The 22,715-nt window shown below is 42.5% G+C and overlaps 1 protein-coding gene across 2 annotated transcripts; it reads left to right on the top strand.

Annotated features, from left to right (window-relative positions):
- Positions 1-1,577: 1,577 nt before the first annotated feature.
- On the top strand, positions 1,578-22,213 carry olfm1b (olfactomedin 1b). Of its 2 annotated transcripts, none has more exons than XM_071466204.1 (6): positions 1,578-2,100; positions 8,725-8,874; positions 9,590-9,745; positions 12,250-12,469; positions 17,413-17,519; positions 20,019-22,213. In XM_071466204.1, the coding sequence occupies exons 1-6, from the start codon at positions 2,035-2,037 to the stop codon at positions 20,691-20,693; spliced, it is 1,374 nt and encodes a 457-aa protein (XP_071322305.1). In that variant the 5' UTR covers positions 1,578-2,034; the 3' UTR covers positions 20,694-22,213. The 2 variants fall into 2 exon arrangements, with proteins under 2 accessions (XP_071322305.1, XP_071322304.1); XM_071466203.1 differs by lacking the exon at positions 1,578-2,100 and adding an exon at positions 6,749-7,244.
- Positions 22,214-22,715: the final 502 nt, after the last annotated feature.

Below are 22,715 nucleotides of genomic sequence, written 5' to 3'. Positions count from 1 at the left end.
GCCTGCACAGTTTGAACTTGCGAATATGATGGAAAGCAGCACGAAGGCAGTGCAGGAAGCAAGAGTTGTTTTTCACTCATTATCTTGAAAATCAAAATCCTGCTCTTAAAATGTGAGTATGATGAGTCTGACCTTGTGTTACTTCTCTGAGGCGCATGGACAAACGGCCAGAATCCACTTACAGAAAAATGAAAGTCCACATTAGAGAATACAGATATGATCTTGCCCTAGTTCCATTACTGAAGTGATTTATGCATCTTGGAGCCACCAAAAGAGAATTTATCTCAGCTGAGAGTCTGTCTACAGGCCACTGAGCTATTAGTGTGTAATGTGGTTCAGACCGTCACAGGCAGGCAGAAGCAGAACAGCTTCATCATCACATGACCACTCAATTAAGAGCCTATTGTTGACATTCACAATGGGATGAGTACAGTATCAAAGTAGTATTCTACATACAGTAGCTCTAGGCATAAAGCATACTGCTACACTAACACACACCCACACACACACAGACACACACACACACACCAGTTCTTTCACTGACAGAACCAAAAATTGAACGCACAGCTGTAAACTGAAGGCCCTGCACAACCCCACAGATGTCTGATGACATGTCTGCTCATGTTGAAGCTGAAGGAAGGTGAAGGTTGGCCACAACGGGAATTAGCTGAGGTCACCGGGGTCCAAAAAGAGGGATAAAGATCTGTCAACTCTGTTGCCCCTGTAAGTGCTGGATAGATAACAGGAAGGTCAGAAAGAAGTCAGTCAAGCTTGAGCGACAGGAGAGGTGGTGGGATTGGACAAAATGATCAGAAATCACCTGTATGGATCTATTATGCAGGAGCTTTTTAATCCGAATAACTCTTTAGCCCTGACCCTGTTAAGTTTCTGGGGTTTTACCAAACTGGACAAAATTTACATTCACTAAAGCTGGAACAATTAGTCCATTAATCGATCAATCAACAGAGAAATAATCAAACTGTTTTGGTTTGGGTATTTTATTGGCTGATTCTGATATTTCTTTTTACAGTCATTATGTTTAAATTGGAGTTATTTTAGGCCAAATAATGCATAAAGAAAGAACTGAGTATCCTGACAGAGCTGGATTTCCAATGCATACAAATATTGCTAAATCATGGCTATATTCTCAGTCCTACACAGGACTTTTTACTTAAAATGTCATCCTTGCAGAACACTAGGATACTTTATAACACACAGGAAACATTGTGTGTAGAAAAAATGTTTGTAACGTTGAGCAGTGAGAGAGGAAGAAAACTGGCTCAGCATGCCTCTGTACGTTGCTGCTTGATCCTGTAATTGCATGCAGCCAAGGCTTGAAACTGTTTTTCATTATGAAATGGATTCAGTGAATCAATAAATTATTGTAAATAAAAAAACAAGATGCAAACCCATAAAGATTAGATGCTGATTGGGCCTCGATTTTTCTTTTTCTTTTTTTTTTTCTTCCTTTTTTCCCCCTGTGATACTGTAACTGACAGAAAATCATGCTGGACAAGGCGTCTTCCCTCCTGAACGCCTGCCAATTTAAATCTCCCTCTCTCGGCGATGCAACTTCCGTTTTCAGCACCATGTACAGCGCCGTCACCCTCATTTTTTCATCGAGAGCTTACACGGCAGCTTGAGGCGGGGAGGTAAACTTTTGGCGATATCGGAGTGAAGGTTTATAGCCGTGTGTGCGACAGTGTTTGCGCGTCTTTAGCCCAATGTTCATCTCAGTGCGTCGCAGCGATAAATAAGTGCGGAGCCGCGGAGAACCGAGGGGAGAGGCGCGGAAGATAGGCTCCCGATATGAAATGAATATGCACGGAGACGATTCCGCGAAACACATTTGTCGCTTTCTGCTGCTGGGTTGCTGAGGGATAAAATAATCATAAGAATAATAGAAGAAAAGAACCGAGCGACTTTCAACGCACGAAGAGAGCCGGGAGCGGGGAAAGGACTGCTGTGCGGGGGGACGCAAAGGGACTCGATCTGCATGTGAGACCGCTGGTCCTCACACACCGGAGGCAAGAGATGCAGCCTGCGAGCAAGCTCCTGACTCTGATTCTCCTCATCTTCATGGGCACAGAACTCACCCAAGTAGGTTTTTATTTGATTTTATTTTATTTTCCCTTAACGCCATTTTCCACCTCCTGTGTTGTAAAAACGCGATTAATTGGCTTCCAGATCCGTTTAGAGATTAGCGGGTTACCTCGTATAAAGAGCCCCGGTGAATTAGCCCTCTACCCCGCTTAAACAGATTAACGGGTGGGATTACATGATGTGAATACATTGTGCTTGACGGGCGCGGATAGATCCAGAAGAGCCCTGCTCAGTCTCTCCACCGCCGGGGTTGTTAAACCGGCCAGATATACGGGGAAATATTACACAATCTATCAATTCCCATATTAGTAAATAGTCAGAATAATCAGCTGCAGGGTTTTTCTGATCTAATGCAATATGTTGCCTGTAGCTTTCTCTAAAAAGGCCATTGTTGTGGCAGAGTATGGGCTGCTGCTCTTCAGGGCTCAACAATCAAATGCAGTGTCTCAGAGAAGGTGTTTTGAGCATGCTCAGTGACCACACTGTGACTTACTGTTGTCTGTGTGAGGGGAAGGGAACATTTAGTCCAGCAATGTAAAGCCACACAGCACAGTAGTAAACAAAATAGCTGCTCAATAAAATGCATCTCTGTGATTCTTCACTGGAAATAGTAATTACTTCCTGCTATTGAAAAAGCCATACATATAATAGTTACTGTTGCATTAAAGTGTTGCCTTTTTAGATGCTGACAAACAGTACAATGGTGGGGAGGGGGCATAAGGGTTTAAAATTATTTATTGCAGGGCCCTGCCACCACTGGATTGAAGAATTTGATGATTTAATTGCCCTTGCTTGAGCAGAGGGTCATATTTCATAGGCTTCAGTGTCGTGTGAATCCATTTGTAGTTGGTAATTGGAGACTAAAAAAAAATCAAATGTGCCACTGAGGTACTATCAATAAAGTCATCTCTACTCCCAGTGTATCCGTGATATACTCTGCTCCAAGTGACAAACTCAATAAAATGTGTTGTGGAAGTCGGTTTCAGCAAACCCTGCTGGCCCTGATAGCCAACATGTTAGAACAATATTGATATTATATTGCCTCGACAGAAATATGCCAGCGATTGATTTTTCCCCAAATTTATGAGGAACGTCAGTTTCGTTGTGAGCTGAACATTTTTTTTTATTCATAGAGCAACAGCTTGGCTTTGACATTCATGTGGAATTTGATTTGTAAATTGATCAAAGCTGTGTGCTTACACACAGTTATTACTGCTGTTATTTTATCTCCCCTGCACTGAAGCATCAAACATTGTGGTCGGTGATGTGAACTAGACTTGCAGCACGGCAGCAGAGTGCACAGAAAAATGCTGACACAATCGAACAATGTGGCTATTTGCACTGATTGATGGAAGCCATCCGTCAGAGGGGGTGGGGTGGGGAGGAAGAGAGAGCGTGTTACACTTTGTGTTTCATGCTGGTTCCTCCGTGTCCTGCATGGTGCGAGCCAGGGCCCGCGTTACGGTGACAGTCTTCTCTCTGATGGCCTGAGAGTGTGTGTCATCTGCTTGAAGGTAAGTCGATTTTAGTCCACAGCTTGCCTGTCTACTCCCTTCCAGGAGAACAGGAACACAAGATACACTGACAGGCTCTATTTATACTGCCCTGGCTTTAGAAACCTGCAACACATTTCACTGTAGGACGGCCAGGCCTCTCCACACCCCAGCGCTGTTTGAAGATAGATATAAAAAGTGAGAGGTGTATCTAGAGACAGAAAGAGCCTTTTATTGCTCACCAGAAAAAAGCCATCCGGGCAGTATGGCCTCAACCTTTTTGATGCTGAACAATAACACCCTCTTAATGACCACATTTACAGCCTTGCTTCACAAGTCTCAAGTTTTCAGACAGTGTGTTGCAGCTGCAGCTCTTTTCTTAACATCTGGCCGACGGAGCAGGGAGACGCCTGATTAGCAGCACACTCTCCTCTTTAATTCTGCCCGCATTCATTCACCTCTATCCCCTCGGATGAAGGATTTGGCGACTGCCTGGTGCTCACACAGGGAAGAATAGTAAGCAGCCAGAGCGGCATCTGTTCCTCACCTAGTGGCTCCCCCATGGCTGCAGGCCCACATCCTAAAGCATCTCTCTGACACCTGACAAAACAGATGGCACCGCTATAGCCGCCCCTTAGACACCATGCAACCTACATATCATAGCTCACCCTACAAACAACTGTCACGCAAAGAAACACTGTGCAACATCTGCTCCCGCCAAGGCTTAAGATTTGTGTGCGTGCACGATCAAGGATATAGTTTTTAAATTGATGTGTAGATTTTTACATTTAAAATGAATTCAAATGAAACAACAAAATCTACTTTGCCAACACGTCCACATCTATGCTCCTCAAATTAAATTATAAGGGGGTCCAGCAAGGGAACACTTTGAAACAGTGAAGGGTTTTTTAATGTCTGAAACTGAGAAAATCAATCCGGTTTTATGTGAGAAACTGAGATGGAGTTGAGCTGAATTGCAATATGCGTGGTGTGATTGGCAGCTGGGGTTGAAGCTATTTATTATTCAGTATGGTTGGTTGAGCGATGAAGCAAGAGGAGGAGAGAGAGAGAGAGAAAGAAAGCGAGCAGAAGTGGAGTAGGTGGAGATATGGTGCCTTTTGTAGTACACTTGCAGGCAGGGAAAGTGATTTTTTGCTACTTTATGAGCATGATCCTACTGTATATGTATACAGCCTAAATACCTGTTGGCTATAATGCAATACAGTATAACGGAAATCCAACTTTTATGAAGATTTAATGCTGCATTTGTAGTTTTTATTTTATTTTACTGAATTATACCCGAAAGATGCATCTGCCTGCACCTGAAGTCGTAATTTGTGTCTCATGTTGCACAGTGAAAATAACATCAGAGCCACATCTATACAGCACAACAACATGAGCCACATTCTCACAATAATTACCATATAATTTGATCAACGCCTCTCTCTATGCAGGACTGTTATATTAGACTGCATAACTGATTGCTGTGCAGGTGTTGCTTTTATTATGTCTACACATCAGAGATCTTGTACACAATTATAAGTCCCTGCTTGTTTGTTTGATCCTAGTGCAAGTGTAGTGCAGTTCTAATGAAGGTGCATTGTTTTAATGTCCAAAGCTCTCTATAAATCTCTCTGATAAATAGACTGACTCATGGGCTGGTGACTGAATGACTAATTGATTTATTCACTGAGTCAGTCATGTTTTATTAACGCACCTGTGGTGTCCCTCCTGACACTGCTGTGTTAAATACTGAGCGCTTAATCTAGAGAGGAGGGACATGAACTTTTTGAAGGTTTCTTTTTCACTCGTACTGAAACTGAACGGGCTCCACAGTCGTGAAGCTTAGAGAACTAGTGGTATCCATCTAAAAGCTATATGTCATCAGAGGCTGTACTGAACTGCACCACACTACACTACACTATAGAGCGGGCTGGACAGCACTGCAGCGAGCTGACCCTCGCTGAATCTCCTCGGTAACCTGTGGAACCATCACTTCACTGAGCTCTCACCTCAAAGGCTGTAAAGAAGTGGGAGAGAGATGAGAGGCCAGAAAGAGAGAGGATGGGGTAGAGAGAAATATGGAGGCGCACTGAGCTCTAACTTTCCCTCTATTTTTGAGTTTACCAGAAAAGCGCATTATGGAGATGACAGAAATAACTGTGGACACAGAGCCGCTCTTGCTATTCTTGGGATCTCATGTATCATGCAGCACTACAATTTAGCCCATAGGCTGGAGTATTTGCCTCAAGGCTGATGTGGACTTAGGCTCTTGACAAATGAATTATTTGTCATCTCTGAACACTGACTGTTTATCCTGTTTAGAATAGCATCTTACACTGTAGGAGAATTTAAGAAACTTAAAGATGCACCCATTAACTACACTTTGTAATGCAGCTGCAATGATTTGAGCTCCAATAATTATCAATTCTCAATCAAAAAAACATGAAATGTCAATCAAAATCGACGAGTACCTCCAGTCTTTTTAAAATTTTATTTTGAAAGATATATATTTTTGTATGTTTCCTGTCTCGTCCTTTCATTATAAAAGCCCTCCTTATTTTGATTTCAGCAACGCCAAAATCAGCTACACGATGGCGCCAGAGTGTCACGAATTAAAGGCTCATGCTCAGTTTGAGCTGAGGGCTCAGACTGTCCCATTAATAAAACATTGAACAGTCCTAACACCCCACTGTCATTGCATTGCGACATTTTGCACAAGTATTTCGTGTGTGTTTTGACGTGCAGGCCTGATTTTGTTCCAGTTTAAATGAAGAGTGATCCGACAGCCTCTTCTTCTTCTCCTTCTTTTTGGGGCACTGGAGGAAGAAATGTTACTGTCTGCTATAAATAATAACTCAGCATCAGTGTCGGCCGACCTCGGCTCATTGTCATTCCCTCAGGGGACAGTCAGTGTCGGACAGCTATGGGCGACACAGGCGCAATTCAGGATATTACCATGAACGGACCCCAACCTGGCTGACATCATTGCGTCTGGCGATATAGATAGATCCGTAGTACCTCCTCCTTCTCCTCCTCTCATCCGTTTGGAGCAGCCTGTGTGTAGTCAGTGGCACTTAATCACAGAGCGCACCGAGGCAGGAGGCGGACCATCGGGCGTGAACGAAATAGTAACGGTGAACCGGGGAGGCAGCAGTGTGCGGGACAACGCAGACAGAGGAGCTACCCAGAGGACGTTTCCCCAAAGCTGCCCTCGGCTTTTATCCTCTCCCATCTTCATCCTCCACTGACTGGATCAAGTGTTGCAGCCTTATCTCCCCCCCCCCGTCCCTTTCTTCCACTTTTCAGTCGTACCTTCACCGCGTCCGACTCGTTCGCCGCCAGGACTTCACTGGAGATGTCCAAGAAAAGAGCAGCCGAGCCGGAGTCCCGGGTGAAACAGCAAGCTGCTCTGGGCACCATGACTCGCCTCCCTCGTTCCTCGCTGGAGTCTGTAGAATGAAGACGGCTTGAATAAAGTCCAAGCAGAGCGCAAAGATGTCGGTGCCTTTGCTGAAGATCGGCGTCGTGCTCAGCACCATGGCGATGATTACCAACTGGATGTCGCAGACCCTCCCCTCTCTGGTGGGGCTCAATACCACCAAGCTCACGGCGGCGCAGGGAGGGTATCCAGACCGGAGCACAGGAGTAAGTGCGCAAGTTTCGCATATTTCCAGCAGCTACTTGGCGTTTTTTTTTTTTTTTTTTGGTTTTCGTTTTTTTTCCTGAATGAATGTCGACTGTTGCAATCTAATTAGCTGCAATCCAAAAATAGGCAGCGTGAGATTTTGAGGGCGTCTGATTCACACTTCAGAGGAGAGATTCTGTCAACGCGGTGCGCTTTTGCAGGGCGCACGCAAAAGTTAAGAAAAAAATAAAAATAATTAAAAAAAAAAAGACTTGGAGAAGCATCATAGAAATCTTCCTCCTGCGTTTGATGTGGCTCCAGATGCCACTGGTTCTGCTGGCTCCTGTCGGCAGCCCGCACTAAGTGGAAAGTTATCTGCTGCTTATTATCTCCGGCACTGATATAAATAAGATATTCAGTTGCGGGAAAATTAGGGGATTGATGTGACAGATTTCAAAGCAGTGTTATTTTTACCCCCACGAAGCAGCGGGAGTCCTCATTCTTCCTTTTTTTTCACCGCCTGTGTGAATGGGAGAGCGTCAAAGCCCAAGCTACTGTTACAGAGTGGAGATGAAGCGTTTCTTTGTTTCTCTGTCAGGCTCCTGGCTCTGTCGGCGCCTGGATAGTGTTATGAGCTGCTCTGTCAAGTGGAGGTTAGCACTGAAATTTAGAACAATGGATGCTGAAGGCGAGGAAATAAATAAATATGTAGTAATAGAAGAGGATGTGGTGAACTGACTCCTGCTATTGTGTTTCCTTTTTTCTTTTTTTACAAGTAGATTTTTTTTCAGATTTAATTTCATCACCAGAGGAACAGCTCTAACCAGATGCACACTGAGATTTGAAGACAGGCGCCTGATAGTGGTTTTCTTTGTCCTGTCAGCACATCCTTTGGTAGGAAACGGTGCAGCTGACTAACAGCTGCTGTGATTGCTCCTTCTGCATTGTGTGAAGTCAAGTCCTTCTCACTAATTGAATCAATCAGCAGGTCTGTCCGGTGCTCATTTTATTGCTGATGCTCTGATGAATGTCTTTGTCAAAGTCATTTAGTCTTATCCAATCAGCAGTTTATTAACTGGAGTTGTGTCTCAAGGGGGAAGAATAAGAAAAAGTGGGGGAAAAAAAAAAACCCCTCTCCTCCTGACGTCACGCTTTACTCTCAAGAGCCTTCACACTCCCAACCCGCTGAATAATGGGAGTAGCTTCGGCATGCACACCTGATTGGCCGCATCCTCCCTTTGTGTGGCTTTAACATATATAGTATGATGGTGCAGACCGGGTGGAGCCTGGCGGCTTGTGGCGTCCACATGGCGATGAAAGCAATACAGCCTCGGCATTAAGCAGGCACAGCAAACTCAAAGTGAATAATCTAGTCTTACTGGGCTCAAACGTGTCAGACTCAAACCTTTGGTCTTTTTCTGTCTTTGTCTGTTTGCTGTTTTTTGTTCTCTGCCATTCAACTCTCCGTCTTTCTCCCTCTATCCACTCCTCTGTCCGCAGGTGTTGCCAGCAAACCCAGAGGAATCGTGGCAGGTGTACAGTTCAGCCCAGGATAGTGAGGGAAGGTGTGTCTGCACTGTGGTGGCGCCCCAGCAGTCCATGTGTTCACGGGATGCCCGCACCAAACAACTGAGGCAGCTGTTAGAGAAGGTAATTACCGGCTTTATTCCTCAGCAACACACGACCCCAGGAATCAAAGTCGCACAACGCCCAGGGTGACCACCTTCACTCCTTTTATCTTCCTCACACACAAAGAGAAAGACACTGACACAGCCGACATACAGGCTTACTCATGTTTGTGCCTTTCAGTCACCTCTGCCTGTCGGACAAGAATGGGAATCATGCTCTAATGAGCTCCCTGGAAACCCAACAGGCATCATGGGAGGCAGCTCTACACTGACTCCATGACTTTCTATTGTGCTGCACAGATCCAAAGCAACACATCTAATGATGCAACCCAGCTCAACACCCAGAGAGCGGAAGCTGGGACTACCACATCCGCACAAAAGGAATATTTAAGCAAATTTATGACAAAATCCTTTTTATTTAAGGATTGAGACCATCCTCATGCAATGCAGACTGAAGAATGCAGACAAAAACATAGCTCACTTGAATAAAATGAAGATGAGCCAAGTTTAGAGTTTCTGAAACCAAATGTCTTAACAGTATGCAGTCTACACTTGCACCACGTGTCTGAGGCCCCTGGCTAGTTGGCCTGATGTCACAGTTTATGAATCACTTAAAGGAGGATGCCAAGCCAAAGCAACATATTGAAAATCTGTTGAATTTCCTCTGCATCTCGAGCTTTTTTTTTTCCTCTAAGAAACAGAGTTATTTAATTACTCTGACCAATGTGGCTCTCCAGGTCCAGAACATGACCCAGTCCATCCAGGTGCTGGACCAGCGGACCCAGAGGGACCTGCAGTATGTGGAAAAGATGGAGGTCCAGCTCCGTGGTCTGGAGACTAAGTTCAGGCAGGTGGAGGAGAACCACAAGCAGAACATCGCCAAGCAATACAAGGTACGGAGCCACATCTCGAGCCATTGACCCAACCGCCATTCTGTCAAACATATTCATAGCTGCTCTGTAGCTCATCAAACACAGCTTTACCCATTTTGTGTTTGTGCTCCCACTGTGGAGAGGGCTCAGACTTACCTAAACCACCATCCCGCACATCAAGAAATCCATAATGCATCAGTGAAGAGGGTTCATGATTCAATATATAAACTCAACTGAAACAATTCGTATTATTATTCCACACCAGCTCGCTTTTTAAAATGTGATGGAATCCTAAATCAATTGTTAAATAAGGAGATTTAATAAAACATTTTTTGATTCTCACAATGACTATGGTGTACACACTTTTAGTGCAACCTTGTACAGTGGCTGCGTTCTCACTGCAAGTTTGCACAAAATAGCAATAGCAATTTTTCTTTATTATTATTTTTTTGTTGACAAAACCCTGTTGCCAGTGGTCCATGTTTCCAGTGAGCGCTGTTATGCTAATAAAGCCAGGGATTTGTCATCTCGCAGAATCATTCCAATTAAAAATGGCGTTGGATTTCCAGCATCTGCTAAGCGTTGGGACGGTGGTTTCGATTGCATCCACTGCGATAGCCGTTGTAGTATTTGATCGAATGCGACAAGAGCATCTGGGGCACGAAACGATGCAGAGGCAAACCCCTTATATCTGGCAGCGGCCAGATATCAGGTATTTTTGGGAGATAATCTGCATGCCATGTGACCACTCAAGTCATGTCATGTGACTTAAATGCAGAAAAAGTGTTTCCATTTCACTTTCGTGAAATATTGCTTTGTCGAATAGTCTAAAAAACCTTTCTTTTATTTAAATTGGGCTGCAAATAACGATGCAGGTTCTTGCGCCCAATTAATTACCTATATTTAAAATGTAAGGAACTTGTTAAAAGTACCTATCATTATAGTTTCTTAAAGCCTAGGATGACGTCCCCAAATCACTTGTTTGGCCTGAAAACAGTCCAAAAATAAAACACATTCATTTCCATAAATACCATTTACATAATTGAGAAGCTGGAACCAAGGGAATTTTGGTATTTTAGCTCTGAAAATTACTTTTATATTAAACATTTAACCAGTTCTCAAAATAGTTAACATTTAATTTGCTGTTGATCAAATAATCAATAAATCATTTCAGCTCTACATTGAATTAAACTTCGTTTAAGGTTTCCCAAAGTGAAACTGTCAAAACTCTTATTTAAATTAGTGAGAATTTCATCAAAGAAAAAGTGGATGAGATTATGGATTTCATTTGATGCCACCTTAGTTTTTGTTACTCAGTGCTATGGGCATAGTGTAGATGGGAACAAAATAATACTGAAGCTCAATACCCAGAGCTGTTTGCAGTCACTCACACAAATGCATTGTATTCTTACCTTTAGCACTCTGAGCCAACAACATCTTAAGTGTTTGTATCATTCACCTGCTCCGACACATTTGTGTGATGTGATCCTGTCATCTGTGCATGCTCGAAGACCTCATGACGCCACATTCGGTGCATGTGTGCAATATTCTGTAACCTGTCTCAAGTGCATATTACTAAGTGTGCGTGCGTTTGTTTGTTTGTGTGTCTGTTAGATAGGTTAGCAAGCTCTAGCCCCTGTCAACAGTTTGTCGTCTTCTTGCTTGCAGGGCTAACTTTAAGACATGTAAAGAGAACCACAGGGAAGAAGAGGCAGGTCAATTCCAGATTCCCCTGAACTGGGCCACAGTACTGAGAGCATTTGGGCGTCAAACAGTTAATTTATCTTTAGCTCCATTAAGACTAAGAAACCCTACCCCTCTCCCAAACCAACCCACCACTGATCTCTTCCTGCATGTTACTGCTGTTAAAGTTTTCCATCTAAAAGCTTTTTTAAAAAGTTAATACATTTATTATTATTATGATTACTATTATTATTATCATTATTATTATCATTATTATTATTATTATTATTATTATTATTATTATTACTATTATTATCATTATTATCAATTGCTGTTATTCATTTTATTTTCCTTGGCTTTTGTCTATGCATATTTGGTTACTCAACAAATCTATAAGTAAAACTATAGACGTAAAATTCGAGACACTTTGTTGTGTGTGACATGTAAAAGCATGTAACCCTTAATACGATGTTGCATTTTAAACGATGATGACCAATAAAGAGCTTTCCCAATTGTTGTCGGTGTACCGAGGGCTTGCTTTTTAACGGCTGGTCACTGCCGGGACGGAGCCACCTGCTCTGCTCGTCCAGCGGGCGGAGAATATTTTCTGGGTTTGTTTGCTCAGACACACATCTGCACAGACAAAACACAGCTGTTCACACACATCACACTGCACATGGACACAAACAGGGGGTCTTCATGTCAGTGAAGAGGCAGGATAGAGTCAGAGTAGCAAGGTCAGACAGGTGTTTTTTTTTCCCCTCTTTTCTTTTTCTTTTATGGACAGCGGAACTCCTTTTGTCGCGCATGACACTCAACCGAGCTTATTCTAATCCTTTCAGGCCATAAAAGCGAAAATGGAGGAGCTTAGACCGTTGATACCAGTGTTGGAGGAGTACAAAGCCGATGCCAAATTGGTATTGCAGTTTAAGGAGGAGGTCCAGAATCTGACGTCAGTTCTAAGCGAACTTCAGGAGGAGATGGGGGCCTATGACTACGAGGAGCTCCACAACAGAGTGTCAAATCTTGAGGAGAGACTCCGAGCATGCATGCAAAAATTAGGTAGGCACAGAAAGTTGTTGGCACACACTGTGTTTCAGTCACACGCATGCACCAACACTCCCACTGACATACAGTATGTTGACTGGCCAGAAAGAGATGCTCAGGCACATTCACATGATACAGAAACATTGTGTCTGGCTGCAGTGATCCACACAGTACACAGGCTTACATCATACTCACCATTCACACTGTTTCATGCGTGCCCACCCGCTAAGGGACTTTGCTACTGGTTTCGTCTGAGAAACTGTTAATGAAGTCCAGGAGAGGGCTACACATGTACCCACAGAACTGGAGATAACTTCTGCACATTCTGTCGGCAAAGAAACAAGAAACTACTGCTGAAATTACTGGTCCTTTGACAGGAAGTTGATCAGCACCAATTCTATAATGGATTAAATCGTTTATCAATCAAAAGTCAAACATTTCCAGGGTCCCTGCTCCTCAAATTTGAGGATGTGCTTCCATCATTTCTGTAACTGTGTTTACATCATTGCAAACTGAACACCCTTTGGGTTTTGCACCATTGATCAGACAAAAACCATTTGAAAATCCTGCCTCAGGCTCTGGTAAATTTTTCATATATTTTTTTAACCATTTATAGAATAAATATTAAATCGAAAGATTCATTGATAATGAATGTAAAGTCCCAAAAGGTGCACCTGTTAACTTTGCATTTGTTTGGACACATGCAAATCTTCTTTCAAATGTAGAAAACTGGCTCCCTGTGATGAAACTGATGGGATATTAAAATTCATGAGGCTTGGGGAGTTTTCACACAGTTCCATCTACAAACACACACCGGTGGATGGCAGACAGAGGAAGAGAGCTACAGAGTCAGCTTTCACGTTTCAATCACAGTCTTTACTTTGCTTTTAGCCTCTGTCTCCGTCTCTTCACACCTCTGTCAGGGCCCACAGTGTTAATAGATGTACACCCACACTACAGTGACTAAGATATATTGCAACAGCAGAGACACTTGCACGCCGCACATCACACGTATATTGTGTCCCCGTTTCAAATTATTCACTGTGCAAGATGACAGAAAGAAATTGGGAAAAGCTTCTGGTTACAATCCCTGCTGGTCTTTTTTTTTGTGGAGCACAAGTTAAGATTGAAATACAACAGTGGTTGTATTTAAATTGAATATGTAGAGAACACAAATCAGATGCCTTATCTCAGCTCTCCAGCGAATACATTCTTTTTCTGTATCTGTGCATACACCATTATTTTCTCACTGGCTACTTCTCACCACCTACCGGACTGGAGCAGGAGTCTCCATGTTTTCACTTTCAGTTCAGTGCACATGCCTCTCCTCACATCTGTGGTCAGACTGCCTAGGATATTAGAGAAGGGAACTGCAGGAGTCAGTCCACTGTGTGTGTGTGTGTGTGTGTGTGTGTGTGTGTGTGTGTGTGTGTGTGTGTGTGTGTGTGTGTGTGTGTGTGTGTGTGTGTGTGTGTGTGTGTGTGTGTGTGTGTGTGTGTGTGTGTGTGCGCGCGCGCGCGAGCGTGTGCGAAAGAGATCAGACAAGATAAAGGCGAGGTCACCCAGTAAGGGACCGGCTCAGGCAGAACAGAGGGTGGCTATTCCTTTCATCTTCAGGCGACTGCAGAGGCACTCATGCATAGTGTGCACAAATACACTCCAGTACGTTATTGGGATTAAACTTGAGAAGGTCACTAGCCATATTAGCATTGGCAGAACAACAACAGGAAAAAATAGAGAAAAAATAGAGAGGGAATGAGAAATTTAAGTGCTGAATAATAGATGGGGTGACAGGAGAGAGTGAGAGAAAGTGGTAAGAGGAAGGATAGAGAGTGATAAAGTGAAGGCGAGCTGGAAAAGTAAGAGAGTAACCAGGGTCCCCGCAGAGCTGTCCTTCAAGCTGTTTTATGCCAGAGAGACTAACAGCCCAGCGGCTGCTGGGACACAATGCCCATCGATCAAGAGGACATGCCAGCTTGCTGGGCAATAATCAAATAAATAAATCACCCAGTGTCATGGCCCAGCAATGTGCAGGCACAGAGAGCTTTAGGCAAATCTCGGCCCTTCACAAAGAAATACTGATGAATGGAGCAAGAAGGTCATAACTGTACACAAAGCCCTCTGCTACCTGCCATTGTTTTCACCTTCAATTTCCTCTGTAGAGAATAAAATTACAGGCAAGTAATATAGTGAGGTTCACATGCCACTGAATCAATATTTCTCTTCTTACAAACAACATCACCCTCTCTCTTTGTCTTAACTCTCCCTCTATTTTCTCTTTAGCAAAGGGTACAATATAACATCTGGGTTTTATTACCAACTGGATGTTATATTTGTTTTAAAATAACATCCTGACGACAGTAAGGTTAGAAAGCACCAGAAAAGTAGGTTTCAGATATGAAGTATTTCTCTATAACATTAAACATTAAACATAAAGAATCGTCACTAGCACTTATTGCTGCGCTAACACTTCTTATTGCACTTAACCTTGATTGTTCCCCTTTCTGTAAGTCACTTTGGAAAAAAGCGTCTGCTAAATGACTAAATGTAAATGTAAACATTAACAACTAATTAAGCCAATAATCATCTTAAAAATGTCTTCAGGTATTCTTTTCATGAAGTTATGAAGAGTTTAGTGCTCAAAACTCAGCTGATCATGTTCATGTGGAGTAAAGTGGGTGTGGTTTGATCAGATTTGAATGACACTGAGCCCCACCCTCATGAAACCAGCGACAGGAGCCCAGAGAAAAACAGAAACAGAAATCTCTCATGGTAAACGGCCAGCAGTGTTCAAACTTTGGCAGAAAATGTTGAGTTCATGGAGGAGCCCAACAGTCACTGTAAAAAAAAAAAAAAAAAAAAAAAAAAAAAAAAAGATGATAATTGACTGATTGATTAAACTGTCAGGGCCTCTAAACTAAAGTACAGGTTAGGGAAACTAATTTGGAAGAGAAAATCTACTTCCTGATTCAGCTTTGACCTGTCATACTTGCCGTAGTTGTGCACACACAGTTTTTTCTGTGGTGTTGACTTGGGCTGCAACGATTTGCCAATCAGCTGATCAACAGCAAATTAATTTGCAAGTATTTCGATCATTGAATAATTATTTTTTAAGCAAAAATTATGAACTTTTGCTTATTCCAACTTCCCAAATGTGAGGATCTGATGTTTTTCTTCAACACACATAAGATTAAACTGAATATCTTTGGGTTTTTGAGTGTTGGTCAGATAAAACAGCACACCAAGACACCACTTTGGGCTGTGGGAAATAATGTAAACTATTTTCTGACATTTTATAGACAAAACAATGAACTGAATAATCAAGATATAATCAGTAGATTAATAGACTGGAAAAGCAAATTTAAAATGAAAATAATTCTTACAGGTGGTCTTTCTATTGGGTGACATTTTGGAAGTGCTCATTTTTATCTCCAAATAAAGTGGTTTAGATAATAAAATTTACAAGCTGTCTAATCATCTGTGAACCATCAACACTGTTGCAGCTTCCCAGATCTTTGGTGAACACAGTGTCATCAGTGCTGATAAAAATCAAGTTCAATCAATCTTTTAAAGACAAATAGCAATTGAGTGTGTAGTCTATATCTGAATCCTCACTTGCTGTAGGAAAGGTTGATGTGGTTTATTTATTTATTTATTTATTTTTTATATCAGCTCCAGTTCCCATTAGGTTTTCCATTTGCTCTGCCCTCTGCTTCAGGCCAGGCAAATTTAGGCCAAAAGGAGATTAGACCCTGAGTGTATCTCCAGAATGAAGATCCACCAGCGGGCTCCCCGGCAGCCTGCAATAGTTGTTGTCATCTAAAGATAGAGGCATGATTAGAGAAAAGAAATAAATAAATCAATGGCCAGTGTATTACTGACGCCTCTAATCCCACTGAAGGTTATGTAAGGGACTTAACCTCCACTAGAAATAGTAGACGCTGTTCATGTGGCGATGTGTTTGTCTCTCGGCCGCCGCTGAGGTGTGATGCCCACTCACACTGGCATATGTCGCACACAGAGGCAGACAAATGCTCCCAACACGTATTCAAAAGAACAAGTTTCACTGTGTAGGTGGAGGACGCATTTGATGAGACAAGAAGATGGAGTGAGACAGGAAACTGAGTGAGTCAAAAAAAAAAAAGGTCAAATCTGGATTTTATGGCTTTAAAGTAAAATGACATTTCACAACAATGAAGAGCAACAAGAGATGATGGGGGAGATGAAGAATAGCATTACGGTGTGGGGTTAATGCATGGAGCGCTTCACAGAGAAAGATGCTAATGAAAACCTAAAATGAGGCATCGTCACAGTCGCACTCTTTCAATTAGCATACCAAAACGATTCATTACATTCATAGGAAAAAAATTAGCTCATCAGAATCATCTAATTGACCTTTGTCTTGCAGAAATATCCTCTGAAAAATGGCCCATGTCCAGATGACTGGATGTACTGCAGTAGTGTTGTTTGGTAAAATCGTGTCTCCCATTTGTGTGTTCTCATTAGAAAAGGGGGACATTAGTGTGACCAGCTCTCAGTCACGGGGGGGGGAACATGGAGCCCAGTGTTAGTTTTGTCAGATTCACATCAACACCTCAGTCAGCACCAATTAACACTACAGCAGCTTACAAGCAGCACACACACACACACACTCTCACACACACACAAGACTGCCCATTTGCCTTTTCCTCTCACTTCCTCACACATCCGCAGACACACAGAGTAAAACAGGCATTAGCATGTGTGGACTGAATAATAAGCACCTCCTGTACACTCTGTGCAAAGAGAAAGGCAGAGGCATGGCAACAAGCTGGACATCCACTTCCTCATCCTTCAGGCTTAACTCATTTGGATGTAATGTAAATGAAAGTGAAGCCCTTGTAATAGATTGTGAATTAGTCTAAATACCCAGGTGGGTGCTGCTCTGGATGTTCCCGTTTCACTTCTTTCTTTCGCAGCATGCGGGAAACTGACGGGCATCAGTGATCCCATCACCATCAAGACGTCCGGGTCCAGGTTCGGCTCCTGGATGACTGACCCTCTGGCACCTGAGGGTGATACACGGGTATGTACTGCTGCACGCATCAGTCACACAGCATGGATGGGAATCATCTCCTAATAAGATGTTGAATTCATTTCTATGTACGGCTGAGTATTGAACCTCTGTCAGTACCAAGAGCTGATGGTGAATTTTGGCTCAGATTTTCACTCTTCTTCACTTATTTTTTGATAAGTTTCTGATTTAAATAATAATTCGGCCAATTTGAGTCTATTTTCATTTTATTCAGGCAAACTTCTTGTGGGTGAGTTTAATATTTGAGGTTTGGTTCCTTTTGTGAAATGAAAAACATGCTAATTTTCTTTAGGTGTATTAAAGTATGGTTTGGGTATTGCTACCAGTTAGCACAAGTTTTTAAAAACAATACTTTTTAAACAATACTCAGCTCTGTCGTTCTATGGCGATAGTTTGACAATTTGGGAAACATACTTATTCACTCTTGAGAAATAGATGAGAAAAACACGAAGTTACAGCCAGCAGCCAGCTTAGTCTTGCTATTTCTATAAGTAAAGAAATCTTCCCAATATCACAGCTAAATCTCACTAATTGACGTGTTATGTCATGTCTGTTGAATCTCTACAAAAACCGAACCATAAATTGTAGGTTTACCTACAATTTCACAGTGATGACAATACTCAAAAGTCACAGCTCCTAGCCAACAAATAAGCTGCTACATTACGACTCATAAAACCACAATTAATGAGCTTTGTTGTGGGCTCTGTTGTTGTGGGACAGAGCCAGGCACGCTGTGTCGCCCTGTTTCCGGCTAACTGGCTGCTGGCTGCAGCTAATTTGATGGACAGGGATGAGAGTGGTATCGACCCTCTTACCAAGAAAGTAAATGTCACAGTGTTCCTTTAAGGTGCCCGTTCACCCTGTTGAAGGTGATCTTTTAGGTTCTTCAATATTTGATCAGATAAAGTAATTAGGTGATTTCTAGGTGCTTTTATCAATCTTCTTTTTTGAAATCCAAACTGGCCAGATGCAGTGAATCAGCTGTACTGTCATCCTCCATGTTTTTCTTTGCTTTCCATCTTTTTAATTTGATCCTGCTGCTGCATCCTTGCTCGAGAGGAGTGAATGTCTTTCTTCAGCCCAGAACGTTTTGTGTGTGTGCGTGTGTGTGTGTGTGTCATAATTAAAATAAAAGTCATTACATCCCAGTATGTACCTGGAATATGTGGTTATGATGGTGATATAAATATTAATCCATGTAACACATAAAAAATTAACATGCCAATATTTGACATCCACAAACTGTGGGAGACCCCCTCCTCCCCCTTTGTGTCGGTCAAGAGACAAGTACCTAAAGACTAGTTTTCCTGACTTGAAAGTTAATAATGACCTCCAGCTATGATCGAGGTCACCTCTCAGTGTGTTTTATCAGCTGATTGCATGTGATTTCCCTTTGTGGAGCACGGCTTCTGTTGGTTCAATAAACGGGTCTGCTTTCATCACAGAAACATATTAAAACCAAATGCCAGGGATATGTGGTTTTAGTGGGAAGCTGCCCAGCGGACAAGAAAGGGAGAGAGCTGGAAATAAAGAAAGTTTATTTGTCTGCTAAGCATGAGGATGCTCTTTGTGCACCCGCTTTATTAGACATTTTAATAAGAGACAGGACTCTCAATGTCACATGGGAGGAAAAAGGATGAAAACTTGAGGAGAACTAGCAGCATGCAGTACAGTATCTGTGTAAATTTGCAGTTTGCTTCCTGAAGGCTAATTGTCATGACAACACAGGCTGTTTAAAGTGTATATATTTAAAGAATTCACAGCAGTAAGGGTGAAGCTAGTGCTGACTAAGATTATATTTAGCATACAGTAAAGACAACTTTTTTTTTTTTTTTTGTAGAAACTAATACATTTTGAAGAGAACACATGAAAGCTGTGCTGCGTTATCAAAGTGCAGAAGAGGAAGAATGAGTCTAATTGACAGGAGCAGACAGGCCCGCTTCTCTTTTCATCTGTTTTTTTTTGCTGGCCCTGTGGAGACCCGCTTCCTTTGTGCGAACAGTTTTTTTAAGTCAATCGCAGGAGCACGTGGAAGCAGGTAGGGGAAGGGCTTCAGGTGTCTCAGTCCCACTAAGACTGAGGAAGTTTTTGAGCCTCCCAGCGGTTCCGGGATGAGAGCTCCCTGCCCACAACCACAGGGGCCAACAGGAAGCTGGGCCGAAGCAGCTGAGACGGGCCTTTTATCTGGAATGACGGGCATTATCCCTGCGGGGACCGGCTCATGCCACCCTGCGGCTATCAGCCTGACTGTTTGTATTCAAAAGCTGCCAGATCTCAGCTTCGTCTGCTCCTTCAGGAAGTCTCGGCGTTAACTTAATTGGGATGCTTGTTGACGTTGTGATTTGATTTATTCTGTGAGTGATCAGCATACAAGATCTTGATATTCACAAAGGCGCGCTGACAGATGATGATGACAGGGTATCAAGCTGCGAAGCACTGCTGTGTGTGATCCTGATGCGTCTTTCTTTTTTCTCTTGTCATGATGTTTAGGTCTGGTACATGGATGGTTACCATAACAACCGCTTTGTGCGGGAGTACAAGTCGATGCAGGACTTCATGACGTCGGACAACTTCACGTCCCACCGCCTGCCCCACCCGTGGTCAGGAACAGGTCAGGTGGTCTACAACGGCTCCATCTACTTCAACAAGTTCCAGAGCCACGTCATCATCAAGTTCGACTTCCGCACCTCTTCCATCAGCAAGTCCCGGCAGCTTGACTACGCCGGCTTCAATAACGCGTATCACTACGCCTGGGGTGGCCACTCTGACATTGACCTAATGGTGGATGAGGGAGGCCTGTGGGCTGTCTACGCCACCAACCAGAACGCCGGCAATATCGTCATCAGCAAGCTCAACCCCAACACGCTGCAGATCATCAAGAGCTGGACCACCAACCACCCCAAACGGAGCGCGGGCGAGTCTTTTATGATCTGCGGTACTCTCTACGTCACCAACGGCTACTCGGGGGGCACAAAGGTCTACTACGCCTACTCCACCAACTCCTCTACCTACGAGTACATCGACATTGCCCTCCAGAATAAGTACTCACATATCTCCATGCTGGACTACAACCCACGTGACCGAGCCCTCTATGCTTGGAACAATGGCCACCAGGTCCTCTACAATGTCACACTGTTCCATGTCATCCGCTCAGAAGAACTGTAACCATGGAAAATGGATTACATACATAAATACATATTGTCTGTGTAGAGATCTCCCCATATTCAGAAATATATCTGCGAAAGAAAAAGACTCAATGGCAAGACCATTCTATTTATAATATCAAATAACTTTTACTGAGAGACTGAATCAGCAGTGAATGCAAAGTGGATTGAATGTGCATACACATGACACTGAAAAAATAAATCTAAAATTGAAGGGTTTCATTCCAAAATGTGATATATTTGTTTAGAAAAAATGATCAATTAATATCACAAACTCACAGATGACAGATCAAAACAGAACTGTCTTGTACATAAAAGACTTAATATGAATTCTAACTTTAAAAGTTACCCATAGTAGACTTTATTTTAATAGCTGCCATCATTTTGTTAGAGGTATTTTATTTTGGAATGAAACTCTTTGTTTGCCGCATAGAACATGATTGTAAAAGTAGACTATGTATCCAGATGTAAAAGAATAAGAACAGATGCCAAAAAAAACAAACATCACGCCTTTTTTTTTTTTTTAATATAATGGAATATCACCCTCTGCTCATCCCCCTGGCTCCGGTTCTTCTGCAGAAATCCTCCCAGCTGAACTTTTCTTTTGGTCAACGGGGGTCCTGAGACAAAGACTGTTGGTAATAAACTGTCGGACCACCCGGGTCCCATGGACAAGGCAGAAGTGTGGGAGGTCAGTCTAGTCAGAAGGCTTGATAGCCTGATGGGTGCAGTCTGTCATATTGTTTTTATCAAGTACAGTAGCAAATCAAAAGTCTGTAGAGAAACAGCAAAACAACAATAACGACATCCACTAAAAGACCTGAAGGCACTGACTGTTGGCAGCGCTGTTTGAGATGATTTTCCTGTGTTAGTGACTATGTGTGAAAAAGGCTTTCTTTTGCATGAGTGTTTTCTATCACTCCGGTATGCTCTTCTGAATGTCTTTTGCTGTATGATACTATAAAAAAAAAAGGGTAGGGTGGGAGGGGGAGCAAGGCAACACCTTGGGGTTTGAGGTTTTTTGCAAAGATATTTCTTTTTTTTTATTCGTGCTTTTTTGTATTTGGTTCCTGTTTTGTTTATTTCCATTTCTCTGCAATCATTTTATTTTTCAAATGTTCTTGTATCACTGTAACTGTTGGCACCGGTTTGGCCTCTCTGTATTTGTTTATTTGGACTGTGTGGGAGGAATCTATCTCTCACATCTAACTCACATCTCTCTGAAGAGAAAAAAAAAACAAACAGAATGTATCAAGTCTTGTATCCTGGGAACCTGGTCCTCCTATCTTCAATTCACATCATGCGCCTGTAGTAGGAAGAGGTTTTTTTTTTTTTTTTTTTTTAGAGGATTATCCTGTCTCATGTCATGTATCCCCCCACTGCTAGTGAAGGATAATGCTGTTTAAATGTATACCCTTGCCGAGGACAAAAGCTTTCCACTCTTTTTGCGCTTTGCTGGACATGTGTTGTATCTGAGATGAGATAGTTAATGATTCGTGTCAATAAAACAGAGAAATCTGACACAGATTGTTGCCTTAAAAAGCCACAAGCTGCCATGTGACAGCACACTTAGTGCATGCCTGCTCATATGGAGATCACTTTTAACATCAGAACTAATGCTCTTAGTTCCTGCCTTTATGGGCCATCCTTCATTTAGCTTAAACAGAGCGATTCCTCTGTTCTTTTGTTGAGTTATGGGGAAACAGACTCTGTCATATCTTAAAGTGAGGATCTATAACTTTTGAGTAAAGAAACAACACATTACTCCTCTTACAAATGAAAAGTTAAATTCATAAACAATAAAAGGTTCAATACAGTCAGGGGTTTTGCTGCTACAGCCATAGATGGTCTGGTATGACAGGACAATGGTAGGCCACAGTGTCAACTGTAGTCAGTTCTATAAGCTCACTGTAAAGTTCCTCTCCAGACAGGTTTTAAACTATGTAAAAAATACTCTATCATAAATATTTTGAACAAACCAAAAAAAAAAGAAAGCTAACTGGGGCTAGAAGCACATCTATGC

Source organism: Trachinotus anak, unplaced genomic scaffold (genome assembly GCF_046630095.1).
Source record: "Trachinotus anak isolate AG129_WGS33_773 ecotype Australia unplaced genomic scaffold, CSIRO_AGI_Tana_v1 ptg000028l, whole genome shotgun sequence".
Taxonomy (NCBI): Eukaryota; Metazoa; Chordata; class Actinopteri; order Carangiformes; family Carangidae; genus Trachinotus; species Trachinotus anak.
Note: the sequence above shows the minus strand (reverse complement) of the source record. Positions and strands in the feature narration are given on the sequence as shown.

Coding starts and splice junctions, on each gene's coding strand:
- olfm1b (XM_071466203.1), top strand. CDS start 7,095: ATGTCGGTGCCTTTGCTGAAGATCGGCGTCGTGCTCAGCACCATGGCG. Junction 9,746..12,249: donor ACATCGCCAAGCAATACAAG/GTACGGAGCCAC, acceptor TAATCCTTTCAG/GCCATAAAAGCGAAAATGGA. Junction 12,470..17,412: donor AGCATGCATGCAAAAATTAG/GTAGGCACAGAA, acceptor TTTCTTTCGCAG/CATGCGGGAAACTGACGGGC.